At 51.2% G+C, this 17,586-nt stretch overlaps 1 protein-coding gene across 1 annotated transcript in view; it reads right to left on the reverse strand.

The window, feature by feature from the left end:
• Positions 1–17,586, reverse strand: part of LOC103092531 (mucin-16-like) — a 178,052-nt gene that overhangs the window by 146,956 nt on the left and 13,510 nt on the right. Inside the window, exons 6-11 of the mRNA XM_056820976.1 lie at positions 17,127–17,243; positions 12,652–15,594; positions 11,954–12,070; positions 7,479–10,421; positions 6,715–6,831; positions 336–449 (exon numbers count right to left, since the gene is read on the reverse strand). Of these exons, the coding sequence (XP_056676954.1) occupies positions 336–449; positions 6,715–6,831; positions 7,479–10,421; positions 11,954–12,070; positions 12,652–15,594; positions 17,127–17,243 (6,351 nt within the window). The remainder of the gene's footprint in view (positions 1–335; positions 450–6,714; positions 6,832–7,478; positions 10,422–11,953; positions 12,071–12,651; positions 15,595–17,126; positions 17,244–17,586) is intronic.

Here is a 17,586-nt window from a genome sequence, read left to right on the forward strand (position 1 = left end):
TTTTATACACACAATCACTCATGCCCCAAAGCCTGAGTGATAGATGAATCTCATAGTGGTTCTAACAACTGAGGTTGAACCTGATTTAGCACTGGCTTTTGTACCCCTGGTCAAGGGTAGATTCTGGGATACAGGGCTTATGCCCACAAGTGTTCTGTCCTCGGAGGAGAGTGGAATCTCTCCCAGATCCGTGCTGGATAGTTCTGTTAACCTATTTTAACTTCCTAGGGCATAAAGATTTTTTTGTATGCCCTGTATATACTAGCTGTCTCCAAAGATCAGAAATGAGGATGAGAACACCATGGAGGGGTATCATAAAGAATGTTTCTACTTACCTGTGGAACTGACAGTGGATCTGAGTGCCTGAGAATCACTTGTTGGTGCCCAGGATCCTCCAGATGCAACTTGGTCTGGAATGTGGGTGACAGTCACCACACTAGCATCAAAACCTAAAGAGAAGGATGAAGGAAAAACTTGTGTATCAGTCATGCCAGAAGGATGAGAGAGCAACAAGGCAGGGACACACCGTGTTCCTTCTTTTGACTCAGAACTGAGTGATAGGGCATGACATAGGGCATTAGAATCAGTGGTTTTCTGTCATCTTTTTTGCCTCCTTCTTTTGCCCCACCCTTAGAGCCATCTGTTCTCCCTCCTTGCCAGATCGAGAAATGCGCAACAGCCCTGACCACTCTGCAGAAGGATTGCTTCTATCTCATCCCAATGCCACAGCTCTCCATTTCTGGATTTGGGTGTCAGCTAGGGGAAATATATTACTATCTGTGTGACCCTGCACAAGTCATTTAAACACTATTTGCCTCAGTTTTCTTCACCCAAAAAAGGGAGATAATACTTCCCTTGCCAAGTGGTTATAAGAATAAAATAATAGTATTTGTAAAAAGAACACTACTTGGCACATACTAGGTGCTGTATCAATGCTCCTTCCCCCTTCTTCTTTCCCCCTTCCTCATCATGATAACTGCCATTTACTAAGAGTTCTAAATGATAACATATCACATTCAAATTTACAATGCAATTTACTTACTCTGGATCCTGGGAATATTCCCTCCAAAGTTCTATCTTACAAAATAAGCATGTATCACTTATCCAGTCATAACATCCAATAGAAAGAAAAGGGTTAACATCAGTATCAAGGACCTCAAGGACACCTCTGTATATAGAGGGACTGGAATGTCTGACCACCAGAGTCTATCAAGCATGGCCCTAAAGCCAAGACCCTAAGGAAAGACCCAAAGAGGGAATTAATTGTCAAGGCAGTGGATTCTGTCCTGTTTCCTAGATATTGCCCTCTCTTATTTCAGGACAGAACATATCTCCACTTCCCATGGCCTAATGAGATCCTCAGAAAGGGAGAGTAGAATTGCTGCTCACTTGTGAACATAACCCAGGTAACAGGAGCAGGAAATAAGAGACTGGCTGGCTCTGTCTTAGTACTGATGCCCACTGCTAATTTAATATTTCAGGGAGGGGTTAGAAGTTAATGTCCAGAGTGTCCGAGAGCCAATTAAAGATAAGGTGACTGCACAAGTTGATTCTCTGACTGGATTGTGACACTAAATATCATTGGAGGGTCAAGAAGTAATCTCAAGGAATGCTTTATTTGTCCAAGATATAGGTTCAGTGGAGACAAGAAAGAAGTCTTGGCTCTAGTTTACACATAAATAGTACAGAATGGGAGTTCCAACTTTTGTGGAGAATGCAAATGAAGGAACAGATTCCCTTAAGGAGTGTCAGTGAGAGTAGGAATGATGGTTTCTGTTGCCACTAGTAGATTGCCTTAGAAATAGCTGTATTTATCACTAATAGAATATCAATGTTGTTTGGAGTTATGGCTTTAATCAGGAGATGGGTTAAAATAATGTTCTTGATCTAAGGAGCTTCATACAGGGCATGTATCCATGGAACCTATCACCATTGTGCTCCTCCTGGACAGCCCTAGGACTGAGATAGGGGTTGATTGTGTGAAGGTGCCAACTAAAGTATTGATGAGTACCACTCACAGGTATCCTTATTTCCTCTCAGGAGGTCTCCTGACCACTCATAGATAATACAGCATACCACCAAGGCTCAACACTTCCCTTTCCCTCCTATGACCAGCATACATATCTCCTTCTGGAATACTTCCATCAGTCAAAACAATATGGCACAGACTGAACCAGAAATAGCAAACCTGGGAGTCATTCAAGATACCTGATATGACCCTTTCTGAATATGTTCTCACTCGGTCTCAATAGAGCAAGACACCAATTCAAATCCTTACACTATCAATTATACCTCTGGTGAGCTGCAAGATATAATCACATGGCAGATGTGTAATAAACAAGCTTTAGGTCTTGAAATAAGCATGGCAGGCCTTTGCTTCTGTAAGTTCTTCAAAGGAAAAGAGTTTGTATTTTAATACAGATCTCAAGAGAAACTCTTAGAGAAATGGGTCAGAAAAGCACCAGAAAAAGAGAAAATTATAATGTTCCCAGAGTTAGAAATTATGTCCCAAATACTAAAGAACAAGAAAAATTGTACAAATAATCATAAAATTAAATGCTCTCTCAAGTAGAAAGAGCTGGGAGGAAAGAATTTTTGTCAAATACAGAAATCAAAAAGGAGACTTCTAACAAACACAAGGGATATGGACACCAGAAAGACACTTGATGAGGCAATAGTACAAACAAGCAAAGAGATTTCTACAATTTGGGCCCTGGAAACCAGATTCGCACTGATTTCTATGGGAAAGGGAAGTCAGTCAGAAATTCAGTCAACTGGCATTTATTGTCAATTAGAGCCCTCATGAGGAATGTTTAAGGTACAAAAAAATCATGAAAGGAAGATAATTCTACATCACAGATTCAAGCAGATAAATATATTCTGGATGTCTTCTACCACTCCTTTTCTCCTGACAACAGGCTCCACAGATCCAACCTTTAAAAGGTCATTCTAATGTCATCTATAAAAGATTTGCCCAAATATTGACAGTTGATTTGAGCCAATAGGAGGGAAGGGAATGGAGGTGGTGTCAAGATGGCAGCTTAGAAGCCACAAAAGTTGAGTCCTCTGTGAAAACCCTTCCACACCAATCAAAAGCAAAGCACTTTGAGTGGGGCACAAAACCAAATACAACAACAGAACAGAGTGGAGAGACTCTCCTGCTTGATTCAACTTAAAAGGTATGCAGAGAAGGTTAAATTCTTGGGTTTAAGGAAAAGAAAGAAGGAAGGTCACAAGACCCTTCCTCCACATACTTTGCTGAGACTTGGATGGTTGCTGGGATATCCGGTTGAGAACTCTAGCCCAGAGAGAGTGGCTTGCTACCACAGCTACTCCAGGGTCAGGGCTCTGACCACAGCAGGCAGAGAGACAGATGGAGAAGAGGGGCAGAAAGGAGGGTAGCCTGGTCAGAGCCTTCAGCCACCATGCCTCCAATCTTGAGCCTCTGCCTTTAGAAGTTTTGGCCTCAGGGCACATCCAGCTCTGTAGATCAGCTTGGCTGGCTTAATTCAGTCTAGCAATCGTGCAGATAAGAAGCCTTCAGAGAGTAGGAAAGCTCAATCTCCAACATTCTTCCCCCACTTACTTCTCTGAGACCTATAGTAAGAATGCAGCTGACTGGGATTCTAGGGCAAAACCTACTACCATGACAAGATACCTTAGTACCACCACAGGAAGTTCAGGGCTCTGACAAGACAACTGGCAGGGAGGCAGTTGGAAGAAATTACAAGAGAAGGATGAAGATAACTACCTTCAGCCTCCACACCTTCACTTTCCCCTTCAGATTCTACTGGCAGCTGGGGAAGATCTGGCCTCAGGGAACATGGCAGAAAAGCCCAAACTGACAGTTCTAGCAAATAAACAGAGGAACAAGAATACACCCAATAAAGAAGAGAAAAGAAGGAAAAATATAGAGTAAATAATAGAAAAAGAAAAAATAAATTACAATCAACAGCTTCTATTCAGGTAATGAACAAAGAACAAATGGAACAGAGAAGGATGAAAGAACATCAAGCAAAAACTCAGAAACTCCAGTGAATTGAACTCGGGCTTTGGAAGAACTCAAAACACAATTCAAAAAACAATTTAGAGGTTGAAGAAAATTGGGACAAAAACTTAAAAAGTAAAATAGGTAATCTGGAAACAGAGGCACATGAACTAAAACAAGAATATAGTGTTTTAATAGCCAGAATTGACCAGCTTGAAAAAGAGGCAAACAAAGTGAAAGATGACCTACAAAGAAAAACAGACCAAAAGGAAAAGAATGATCAAAAAGCCAGGGATGAAAGTCAGTCTTTAAAAATTAGAATCCAACAACTAGTATCAAATTACTTCAAAAGGCAAAAAGAGTCTATAAAACAAAATCAAAAGAATGAAAAAATTGAGGAAAATATGAAACACCTCATTAATAAAACAATAGACCTGGAAAACAGATCAAGAAGAGACAATTTAAGAATTACTGGACTACTGGAAAATCATGACAAAATAAAAATCCTGGACATAATTATACAGGAAATTATCCAATAAAACTGCACTGACATTCTTGAAGAACAAGAAAGTAAAGTAGAGAATGAAAGAATTCACAGACCACCTCCTGCATTAAACCCCCAATTGACAAAGCCCAGGAACGTTATAGCCAAATTCAAGAACTTCCAGACCATGGAAAATATATTACAAACTGCTAAAAAGAAATCATTCAGATATCATGGAGCCATAGTTAAGATAACACAGGACCTGGGTGCATCCACCCTTAAGGGCCGGAAGACATGGAATATGATACTGAGGAAAGAGAAAGAGAACTGGGTCTACAACTAAGAATCAACTACCCAGCAAAACTGACTATATTCCTTCAGGAAAGTATGGTCATTTAATAAAATAGATAACTTCCAAGCATTCCTAAAGAAAATATCTGACTTAAACAGAAAACATGATGCCCAAACACATAACTCAAGAGAATCACCAAAAGGAAAAAAAAGAAAGGGGAAAATGTTTTAAGGAACTCAATTAGTTCAAATGATTTATATTCCTATAAGAAAAGATAATATTGGTAGCTGTTAAAAATTGTTATTATCATCAGGGTAGCTAGAAAAAGTACACTTAGAGGGTACACTGATGAACTGTAAAGGATGTTATGTCAAAAATACATAAAAACGTGGGGTAAAAAACAGGATAATACTAAGAGAAATGGGAAAAGAGATAAAACAGGGAAAATAGATATTCCATAAAGAAGTATGTGGGGGAGGGGGGAGAAGACCAATACAATGGAAAGGTGGAAAAGGTAGGAAACAGGTAATACTTAAATCTTACAAATGTTGAAATTGACTCAGAGAGGGAAGAAAATTCAGATCTATTGGGACAGAGAATTGTATCAAGCCCTATAGAAAAGTAGAAGGGTAATAAACAGCCTGGTGGGGAGGGGAGCAATACAAGGGAGGGAGAGATTGGGAGGTTATTTGAAAGGAATTATAACAAGAAGGGAATAAATAAGAAGGGCGAGATGAGAAGGAGAGGAACATTAGGGAGGGAAAACTGGATAGACTGACTAAAAGTGAAAAGTTAGAGAGGAGTGAAAGAGGGAAGAGAAAAAAGGCAGAATCAAAAGAGGAAGACAAAATGGAGGGGAATACAGAGACAGTAATCATAACTGAATGGGAATGGGATGAAGTCACCAATGAAAAGGAAGATAGCAGAATGGATTAAGAACTAGAATAATACCATATATTGTCTACAAGAAACACACGTTGTAGGTAGACATACAGAGGGTAAAGGTAAGAGGATACATAAGAATTTGCTGGGCTTCAACCTAGAAAAAGAAACCAAGAGTAAAAATTATGATCTCAGAAAAAGCTAAAGCAAAAATAGATCTTATTAAAACACATAAGGAAAATAACTACATCTTGATGAAAGGCAGCATAAAAAATGAAAAAATATCAGTACTCAAAATATATGCACCAAATTGTACAGCATTCAGATTTCAAAAGAAGAAAATAAAGGAGTTAAAAGAGGAAACAGATAGTAAAGCCATATAACTGGGGGAAATCAATGCTCCTTTATCAGAACAAGATAAATGAAACCAAAAAATATATCAGACAGAAGAAAGGGAATTGAATGAAATATTAGAAAAATTAGACTTAACAGATATCTGGAGAAAAATAAATGGGGATGAAAAGGAGCATACCTTCTCTAAATTTTAAAATGAGTTATTCAGAGAGTAATTCCCGTTGACTAACAAAATACTAAAAAGAAAAAGGAGTAGACACTTACTCAAAACTGAAAAGTAGAAAAAGGAAACAACACTCCTGAGCAATTTATTCTCTCTATTCTCAAAAAGATAAACCATTAATGCAAAATAATTTTCCATATGATTCTAAGCAACAAAACAAATAAAATACATAAAAATACATACTAATTACAAATATAAGGTCAAAACAATCAATGTGACAAAATTTCATTCATCTATATTCTCCTAAAAAAATAAGACAGAATATTGAAAAAAAAGGAAGAGAAACTATGGGTAAGAACTCAAAGGGAAAACCTAAGCAAGCCAGGATGGAAATGTTCCCAGAAAGGGCAAAATCCTAAGCCGGGTCCCCAGGACCCAAGAATAGCCCAACACATATCCACCACATGGAGAGGCCCCAAGAGCAAGCGATACAAACCAAGCACAGAGAAGGCTTCTCCAGCACAATAAGCAGACGGCAGACTCCTACTGACCTGAAGTGCTGACACTGGTGGAGGCCCCCAGGGCCTCACTGGCTGGAGATGTGGCGATGGCTTCATGGGAGGTTAGGTCTGCAGGGGGGCTGCTGGCACCTAGGCTCTCACTGATGCCTTCAAAAAAGGGGAGGCGGTCAATCCCTCACGCAGGACACATGGATGGAACATTTACCGCCCCACAGCAGAGAGCCCTCTCACACACGAAACAGCAGGAGATGCCCTAAGGTCTCACGGGGGTTCCTCCACACAGACCATCCGGAGGTCTTTTCTCACGCCAAACCCTCCCCGTGCAGCACAGCCCCTTCCCCACTGCGATGCCCACTCGCCAGAGCCCATATGTATGCATCACAGCTGAAGCTCTGGACCACAAAGAGGACAGGAAGGGCCATTTCAGCCCCGAGCATGACATGGCTACCACCGAGGACAGTGGAGGGCAACTAGAGGGACTGCCACAACACACGGCTCACCAATGCACAGAAACACGGACTCTGAGAGGCAAGCCCGACGGCAAGGGGTGCCTCCTGCTAAACAGACTTCCCTTCTTCCTACCTCACGGCACAAATGACTCACACACACTCACACTCACACACACACACACTCACACACACACACACTCAAACACACTCACACTCACTCACACACACACACACGCACACACACTCACACTCACACACACGCACACACACACACACACACACACACACACACACACACACACACACAAATGGGCCTCCAGAGAGCAAAAAAGGGTTCTTGCTTACTTGTGAACTGGGATGAAGTGGAAGGAGCAGGGCCTGAGCCAGAGGCTGTACCAGCTGGGCCAGGGATGTCTGCTGTCAGTGTGGACCAGGACGGGGAAGGGCCAGATGCCCACAGAGTCTCCGTGGCAACTGAAACTGGCACAAATGCCCCGCTTGCTTCTGTGTTCTGCTCTGACCCAGAGAAAGGGGCCATCCCAGGAGAAGAGGGGCTGGTCCGGGACGAGGACGGCGTGAACACAGGAGAGGAGTCTGGGCTGAGGCTCGACAGCACATGGAGTTTTCCCGGGGAACCTGTCTCTGGCGAAAGGAGAGACGCAGAGCTGGTGGCCTCAGTCGCCAGGGGGTCCGGAAGGCTGGCAATGCTGGTGTCTGGTGCTATCGGTTGGCTGCCCACAGAGCTGGATGAAGGTGTCTCTGAGCCAGCACCTGTGCTCACGGGCACTGTGCTCTCTGTCCGGGCAGGGCCGAAGGTCAGGCCGGGCCTTGGTGTTGCTGCTGGGCCTGTACGCCAAGGGCTTGTGGGCTCCGGGGTAGAGCCTGGAGCCCCTGTTCCCGTAACCCTGTTCCCGCCAGTCAAGAGTGGAAGTCTGGTGCCCAGGGAGGCAGCGGACCCGGAGCCAATCTCCTCTGTGCTGGGCACTGACGAGGTGGCAACAACACTCTCTGAACTCATGGTGGGTCCAGAGGCTGAGACATCCGACGTGCGCTCGGTGGCGCTCGGAAAGGAGCCTCCTTTGTCCTCCGATGTCGACTGGGAGAAACCGGGGGAAGGGCTGGCCCCCGGGCCCCAGGAAAGGGGAGAAGCAGAACTGGCTTCCACAACTGCGAGAGGTGAGGATGGCGACTCGGTGCCAGGCATGGTTGGCAGCTCAGTCCCTGGAGGAGGACTGGATGGGCCACCAGATGCTGTGAACCCTGTGGAGGCGTCAGTACCCAAAACAACAGGCAGGGTAAGCTCCGGAGACACAGAGCTCCTGCCCGTGCCTGCTGAGTCCTTCCAGGAGGCTGTGATCGAGTCTCCCAAGCTGGGAATGGGCCCTGGACTCAATGCCCCTGGAGGGCCACCTCCTGTCACAGTCCTTGTGGCCTCTGCCGATGTGCCATACGCTGGTGCAGTGGCCGACGAGAGAAGGTCTGTGGTCTGCGAGTCCATCGGCAATGCCCCGCTGCCAGCTCGAGTCACCCCCAAAGAGGAGCTCACATCTGGAGGAGAGGAAGAGGCGGCTCCAGTGCCAGAGTCGGAGGATGCTGGCTCTGGGGACCAGGCTGAGGTCAGGGAGCCAGCGGAGCCAATCCCTCCTCCCGGACTTGGGTGGCCAGGATGCTGAGCAGAGGTGGCAGAGGGAGGGAGCGTGTCTGTGACCATGCTGCTGGCAGCCAGGCTTGGCCCCTCGGTCTCTGGCACAGCTGAAACCTTGTCCAGAGCCACGGTGCTGCTCCCTGAGGACGCTTCTGGACTGGCTGCAGGGAGAGTCCACAGCCAATTGAGGCCTGTGCTTAAGGCACTCAGGGCCTCAGCTGGGGTAGAAAGCCATGGCACAGATGCATTTTCACCAGGGGCAGTCCCTGAGACAGGAGAAGGGGACGACTCAGCTACCGTCACCGGCTCCGGCTGGGATGACGTCTCGGCTCTGGCACTGATCACTGGAACGCTGGAGCCATGGCTTGAGGGGCTGTCCACAGGAAAGGCAGTGGTGGAACTCCCAGGGGGCAGCGTGATCTCTCCAACCGCCATCTCTGCAGACACTGAGGAACTCTCTGAGTGCATGCTGCTCTCTGAGCCTCGAGGGCTGCCTGCTGAGACTGACCCAGCCACGAGGATGCTGGGAGATGTCCCATCGGGCCTGCTCTGCGGGTCAGTCGTCGCCAGGAAGCCTTCACGAGAAGCCAGGAGGCTGGTCCCCTCCGTGGCATACAGGGTCCTCGTTGTGCCAGGAGCTGAAGAGACCACAGCGCTGCTCCACGGCTCGGTCATGGCCACAGGTGTCCGGGTGCCCGTGGAACCAGAGGGCCCTAGCCCAGGAGGAGGACCGCCCTTCTGCTGGCTCGTGCTGGGAGAAGCAAAGGGGCTGCTTGTCTCGGTCCACAAAGTCTCCAGGGTCCTCCTAGAACTAGGGCTCCCTCCTGGGGCCATGGTGGTTCCTAGAGGGCCCGTGGAAACAGGGAAGGCAGTGGGCGCATCCACTGGCCCTGGGCTGGCTCCCAGGGAAGGGGCAGCCGTGGCTGTCTCTGCCTCCTCAGTACTGGAGTTCTGACTCCGGGGAGGGGTGGTCAGACCAACCGAGCTGGCCGGCATCCCTGTCTGGGCCTCTGACTCCTCGGGGATGGTGGAAGCCACTGTCTGTGTGCCCTGGGAAAGGGAGGTCGCGCCGGGGACTCTGCTAGTGGAGCCCGAGTCAGAAGGAGACAGAGCAAGGGGGGTGCTGATGCCTTTCCCTGAAGAAGGGATCTCGGTATGGAAGGAGCCACCTGGACCCCTTTCAGGAGGCCTGGTGGTGTCCTGCTCCCACATCGCTGCTGTGGCAGCAGCCGAGGTGGCCGTGGGCAAAAAGGAGGAAACGGTCCTTCGAGGGCTGCTGTCTAAGGGGACGCTGGAGCCTGCCATGCCCTCAGACTCAAAGGCTGTGGCAGCAGGAGGGAGAGAGCCAGGGCCCACAGACCCTCCTGCAGTGGGATGGCCTCCCACAGCAGACACGCTTGGCGGGGGTGTCTCTCCAGCCTGGCCACCTGGTGCCGAGCCCACAAAGAGACTGGCAGTCTGAGCAGACTCTGAGCCCGCAGGTGTGTCTGTGGAGAGGATGGGTCCCGGGGTCCTGAAAGGGGCATTTCCCAAGGTCGATGCAGCCCCGGGGAGGCTAGTGGGCTCCGTGTCCTCTCTGCTCCAAGGGGATGGATTCCTGCTCCCTGCTGCCATTGGGCTCACGCTGGAAACTCCTGTGTAGTCTGAAAGAGGTGATTGGTTGGGACACATCGGGCAATCTAGCGGGCTACGGGGCTGAGATCCTGGGCCTTCACCCCATCTCCTCTCTGCAGGGCTCCTTCCTGCTCTTCCCTAATATTCCTCATCCCGAGCTCAACTAGCTTACTCTCCCTCCCCTCACTCACCGTGGACAACTCCTCCTCCAGAGCAAGCCTTCTCCTTCCTCAACATGTTCTGCCACACCACACGGGGACAAACATGCTTTGCTGGGAGAGTTGTCAAGTAATATACAATCACTGTGCAGGGCCATTTGGAATTATGCCCAAAGGCCTTGCAACCCCTGAGTGCCCTTTCATCCAGCAATACCACCACTGAGTTTGGACCCCAATGAGATCATCAGGAAAAACAGAGCTACAAAAACACCTTAGGCACGCTCTCTGTGGTGGCGGGCCCAAAGGTGGAAAATGAGGGACTGAGGCCTCATGCCCCATTGGGGAAGGGCTCAACACGTTGTGCTCTATGAGGGAGGCGGAATACTGTTGGGCTGTAAGGCATGAGGATCTCGAGCATCTCACGAGGAACTGGAAGGACTTGAGTCAACTGGGGCAGACCGAAATGAGCAGAAACAAGAGAACTTTGTACACAGGGAGGCAGACACTATGGAACTATCCAATGTAATGGATGGGGCTACCAGGAGCAATGCAAAGAGCCAGGACACTCCTGAAGACGTAGGAGAAAGAATGCAACCCACATTGAGGGGAAAACCTACGAGTAGAATGGCAAAAGGAACACGTATGGCTTATCGCTCATCACTTGTACAGCTGGGTGTATGGCTGGGAGTCTGTCTGGCTTTGCAAAGCTTGCTCGAGAGAAAAAAGGAACAATATGGGAAAAGGTATCAAATGGTACCATTTCTTCAGCCCAGTGGAATTGCTTGTTGGCTCTGGCAGGGGAGACGGAGCAGGGAAGGGAAAGAAAAGGAATCATGTGAAGATGGAAACGTATTTGGAAAACAGATAAATAAAAATATAAAAGGAAAAGCTCTGGGCCACAGACGTGGAGTCAGAGCTCACCTCTGCTGCTGAAATGCACTACTGTGAGATTGGGAGTCTAGCAGAGGGCTTTTCCCGACCCCTCTTCCATATGCTCTCAGTGGCTTCTCAGCGCCACACAGCGCATCCCCAAATGCCCTCTTGGATGAGCCTCGGCTGGCGGGCAGACAGATGATACCTACTTGGCGCTGGGCACCAACCTAAAATGGTGGATCCTACACGTGCCATGGACAAAGCTTGTCCGTGTCCAGCTCCAAAGGAAGAGAGTCTGCGCTTCAAACCTCAAAGGGACAGACATGGAGGGAAAGACTTCAAAGGGAGACCCCAAGCAAGCCAGAATGGAAATGTTCCCAGAAAGGGCAAAATCCTAAGCCGGGTCCGCAGGACCCAAGAATAGCCCAACACATATCCACCACATGGAGAGGCCCCAAGAGCAGGCGATACAAACCAAGCACAGAGAAGGCTTCTCCAGCACAATAAGCAGACGGCAGACTCCTACTGACCTGAAGTGCTGACACTGGTGGAGGCCCCCAGGGCCTCACTGGCTGCAGATGTGGCGATGGCTTCATGGGAGGTTAGGTCTGCAGGGGGGCTGCTGGCACCTAGGCTCTCACTGATGCCTTCAAAAAAGGGGAGGCGGTCAATCCCTCACGCAGGACACATGGATGGAACATTTACCGCCCCACAGCAGAAAGCCCTCTCACACACGAAACAGCAGGAGATGCCCTAAGGTCTCACGGGGGTTCCTCCACACAGACCATCCGGAGGTCTTTTCTCACGCCAAACCCTCCCCGTGCAGCACAGCCCCTTCCCCACTGCGATGCCCACTCGCCAGAGCCCATATGTATGCATCACAGCTGAAGCTCTGGACCACAAAGAGGACAGGAAGGGCCATTTCAGCCCCGAGCATGACATGGCTACCACCGAGGACAGTGGAGGGCAACTAGAGGGACTGCCACAACACACGGCTCACCAATGCACAGAAACACGGACTCTGAGAGGCAAGCCCGACGGCAAGGGGTGCCTCCTGCTAAACAGACTTCCCTTCTTCCTACCTCACGGCACAAATGACTCACACACACTCACACTCACACACACACACACACACACTCTCACACACACACACACACACACACACACACACACACACACACACACACACAAATGGGCCTCCATAGAGGAAAAAAGGGTTCTTGCTTACTTGTGAACTGGGATGAAGTGGAAGGAGCAGGGCCTGAGCCAGAGGCTGTACCAGCTGGGCCAGGGATGTCTGCTGTCAGTGTGGACCAGGACGGGGAAGGGCCAGATGCCCACAGAGTCTCCGTGGCAACTGAAACTGGCACAAATGCCCCGCTTGCTTCTGTGTTCTGCTCTGACCCAGAGAAAGGGGCCATCCCAGGAGAAGAGGGGCTGGTCCGGGACGAGGACGGCGTGAACACAGGAGGGGAGTGTGGGCTGAGGCTCGACAGCACATGGAGTTTTCCCGGGGAACCTGTCTCTGGCGAAAGGAGAGACGCAGAGCTGGTGGCCTCAGTCGCCAGGGGGTCCGGAAGGCTGGCAATGCTGGTGTCTGGTGCTATCGGTTGGCTGCCCACAGAGCTGGATGAAGGTGTCTCTGAGCCAGCACCTGTGCTCACGGGCACTGTGCTCTCTGTCCGGGCAGGGCCGAAGGTCAGGCCGGGCCTTGGTGTTGCTGCCGGGCCTGTACGCCAAGGGCTTGTGGGCTCCGGGGTAGATCCTGGAGCCCCTGTTCCCGTAACCCTGTTCCCGCCAGTCAAGAGTGGAAGTCTGGTGCCCAGGGAGGCAGCGGACCCGGAGCCAATCTCCTCTGTGCTGGGCACTGACGAGGTGGCAACAACACTCTCTGAACTCACGGTGGGCCCAGAGGCTGAGACATCCGACATGCGCTTGGTGGCGCTCGGAAAGGAGCCTCCTTTGTCCTCCGATGTCGACTGGGAGAAACCGGGGGAAGGGCTGGCCCCCGGGCCCCAGGAAAGGGGAGAAGCAGAACTGGCTTCCACAACTGCGAGAGGTGAGGATGGCGACTCGGTGCCAGGCATGGTTGGCAGCTCAGTCCCTGGAGGAGGACTGGATGGGCCACCAGATGCTGTGAACCCTGTGGAGGCGTCAGTACCCAAAACAACAGGCAGGGTAAGCTCCGGAGACACAGAGCTCCTGCCCGTGCCTGCTGAGTCCTTCCAGGAGGCTGTGATCGAGTCTCCCAAGCTGGGAATGGGCCCTGGACTCAATGCCCCTGGAGGGCCACCTCCTGTCACAGTCCTTGTGGCCTCTGCCGATGTGCCATACGCTGGTGCAGTGGCCGACGAGAGAAGGTCTGTGGTCTGCGAGTCCATCGGCAATGCCCCGCTGCCAGCTCGAGTCACCCCCAAAGAGGAGCTCACATCTGGAGGAGAGGAAGAGGCGGCTCCAGTGCCAGAGTCGGAGGATGTTGGCTCTGGGGACCAGGCTGAGGTCAGGGAGCCAGCGGAGCCAATCCCTCCTCCCGGACTTGGGTGGCCAGGATGCTGAGCAGAGGTGGCAGAGGGAGGGAGCGTGTCTGTGACCATGCTGCTGGCAGCCAGGCTTGGCCCCTCGGTCTCTGGCACAGCTGAAACCTTGTCCAGAGCCACGGTGCTGCTCCCTGAGGACGCTTCTGGACTGGCTGCAGGGAGAGTCCACAGCCAATTGAGGCCTGTGCTTAAGGCACTCATGGCCTCAGCTGGGGTAGAAAGCCATGGCACAGCTGCATTTTCACCAGGGACAGTCCCTGAGACAGGAGAAGGGGACGACTCAGCTACCGTCACCGGCTCCGGCTGGGATGACGTCTCGGCTCTGGCACTGATCACGGGAACGCTGGAGCCATGGCTTGAGGGGCTGTCCACAGGAAAGGCAGTGGTGGAACTCCCAGGGGGCAGCGTGATCTCTCCAACCGCCATCTCTGCAGACACTGAGGAACTCTCTGAGTGCATGCTGCTCTCTGAGCCTCGAGGGCTGCCTGCTGAGACTGACCCAGCCAGGAGGATGCTGGGAGATGTCCCATCGGGCCTGCTCTGCGTGTCAGTCGTCGCCAGGAAGCCTTCACGAGAAGCCAGGAGGCTGGTCCCCTCCGTGGCATACGGGGTCCTCGTTGTGCCAGGAGCTGAAGAGACCACAGCGCTGCTCCACGGCTCGGTCATGGCCACAGGTGTCCGGGTGCCCGTGGAACCAGAGGGCCCTAGCCCAGGAGGAGGACCGCCCTTCTGCTGGCTCGTGCTGGGAGAAGCAAAGGGGCTGCTTGTCTCGGTCCACAAAGTCTCCAGGGTCCTCCTAGAACTAGGGCTCCCTCCTGGGGCCATGGCGGTTCCTAGAGGGCCCGTGGAAACAGGGAAGGCAGTGGGCGCATCCACTGGCCCTGGGCTGGCTCCCAGGGAAGGGGCAGCCGTGGCTGTCTCTGCCTCCTCGGTACTGGAGATCTGACTCCGGGGAGGGGTGGTCAGACCAACCGAGCTGGCCGGCATCCCTGTCTGGGCCTCTGACTCCTCGGGGATGGTGGAAGCCACTGTCTGTGTGCCCTGGGAAAGGGAGGTCGCGCCGGGGACTCTGCTAGTGGAGCCCGAGTCAGAAGGAGACAGAACAAGGGGGGTGCTGATGCCTTTCCCTGAAGAAGGGATCTCGGTATGGAAGGAGCCACGTGGACCCCTTTCAGGAGGCCTGGTGGTGTCATGCTCCCACATCGCTGCTGTGGCGGCAGCCGAGGTGGCCGTGGGCAAAAAGGAGGAAACGGTCCTTCGAGGGCTGCTGTCTAAGGGGACGCTGGAGCCTGCCATGCCCTCAGACTCAAAGGCTGTGGCAGCAGGAGGGAGAGAGCCAGGGCCCACAGACCCTCCTGCAGTGGGATGGCCTCCCACAGCAGACACGCTTGGCGGGGATGTCTCTCCAGCCTGGCCACCTGGTGCCGAGCCCACAAAGAGACTGGCAGTCTGAGCAGACTCTGAGCCCGCAGGTGTGTCTGTGGAGAGGATGGGTCCCGGGGTCCTGAAAGGGGCATTTCCCAAGGTCGATGCAGCCCCGGGGAGGCTAGTGGGCTCCGTGTCCTCTCTGCTCCAAGGGGATGGATTCCTGCTCCCTGCTGCCATTGGGCTCACGCTGGAAACTCCTGTGTAGTCTGAAAGAGGTGATTGGTTGGGACACATCGGGCAATCTAGCGGGCTACGGGGCTGAGATCCTGGGCCTTCACCCCATCTCCTCTCTGCAGGGCTCCTTCCTGCTCTTCCCTAATATTCCTCATCCCGAGCTCAACTAGCTTACTCTCCCTCCCCTCACTCACCGTGGACAACTCCTCCTCCAGAGCAAGCCTTCTCCTTCCTCAACATGTTCTGCCACACCACACGGGGACAAACATGCTTTGCTGGGAGAGTTGTCAAGTAATATACAATCACTGTGCAGGGCCATTTGGAATTATGCCCAAAGGCCTTGCAACCCCTGAGTGCCCTTTCATCCAGCAATACCACCACTGAGTTTGGACCCCAATGAGATCATCAGGAAAAACAGAGCTACAAAAACACCTTAGGCACGCTCTCTGTGGTGGCGGGCCCAAAGGTGGAAAATGAGGGACTGAGGCCTCATGCCCCATTGGGGAAGGGCTCAACACGTTGTGCTCTATGAGGGAGGCGGAATACTGTTGGGCTGTAAGGCATGAGGATCTCGAGCATCTCACGAGGAACTGGAAGGACTTGAGTCAACTGGGGCAGACCGAAATGAGCAGAAACAAGAGAACTTTGTACACAGGGAGGCAGACACTATGGAACTATCCAATGTAATGGATGCGGCTACCAGGAGCAATGCAAAGAGCCAGGACACTCCTGAAGACGTAGGAGAAAGAATGCAACCCACATTGAGGGGAAAACCTACGAGTAGAATGGCAAAAGGAACGCGTATGGCTTATCGCTCATCACTTGTACAGCTGGGTGTATGGCTGGGAGTCTGTCTGGCTTTGCAAAGCTTGCTCGAGAGAAAAAAGGAACAATATGGGAAAAGGTATCAAATGGTACCATTTCTTCAGCCCAGTGGAATTGCTTGTTGCCTCTGGCAGGGGAGACGGAGCAGGGAAGGGAAAGAAAAGGAATCATGTGAAGATGGAAACGTATTTGGAAAACAGATAAATAAAAATATAAAAGGAAAAGCTCTGGGCCACAGACGTGGAGTCAGAGCTCACCTCTGCTGCTGAAATGCACTACTGTGAGATTGGGAGTCTAGCAGAGGGCTTTTCCCGACCCCTCTTCCATATGCTCTCAGTGGCTTCTCAGCGCCACACAGCGCATCCCCAAATGCCCTCTTGGATGAGCCTCGGCTGGCGGGCAGACAGATGATACCTACTTGGCGCTGGGCACCAACCTAAAATGGTGGATCCTACACGTGCCATGGACAAAGCTTGTCCGTGTCCAGCTCCAAAGGAAGAGAGTCTGCGCTTCAAACCTCAAAGGGACAGACATGGAGGGAAAGACTTCAAAGGGAGACCCCAAGCAAGCCAGAATGGAAATGTTCCCAGAAAGGGCAAAATCCTAAGCCGGGTCCGCAGGACCCAAGAATAGCCCAACACATATCCACCACATGGAGAGGCCCCAAGAGCAGGCGATACAAACCAAGCACAGAGAAGGCTTCTCCAGCACAATAAGCAGACGGCAGACTCCTACTGACCTGAAGTGCTGACACTGGTGGAGGCCCCCAGGGCCTCACTGGCTGCAGATGTGGCGATGGCTTCATGGGAGGTTAGGTCTGCAGGGGGGCTGCTGGCACCTAGGCTCTCACTGATGCCTTCAAAAAAGGGGAGGCGGTCAATCCCTCACGCAGGACACATGGATGGAACATTTACCGCCCCACAGCAGAAAGCCCTCTCACACACGAAACAGCAGGAGATGCCCTAAGGTCTCACGGGGGTTCCTCCACACAGACCATCCGGAGGTCTTTTCTCACGCCAAACCCTCCCCGTGCAGCACAGCCCCTTCCCCACTGCGATGCCCACTCGCCAGAGCCCATATGTATGCATCACAGCTGAAGCTCTGGACCACAAAGAGGACAGGAAGGGCCATTTCAGCCCCGAGCATGACATGGCTACCACCGAGGACAGTGGAGGGCAACTAGAGGGACTGCCACAACA

The sequence above is a fragment of the Monodelphis domestica genome, chromosome 3 (genome assembly GCF_027887165.1).
Source record: "Monodelphis domestica isolate mMonDom1 chromosome 3, mMonDom1.pri, whole genome shotgun sequence".
Taxonomy (NCBI): domain Eukaryota; kingdom Metazoa; phylum Chordata; class Mammalia; order Didelphimorphia; family Didelphidae; genus Monodelphis; species Monodelphis domestica.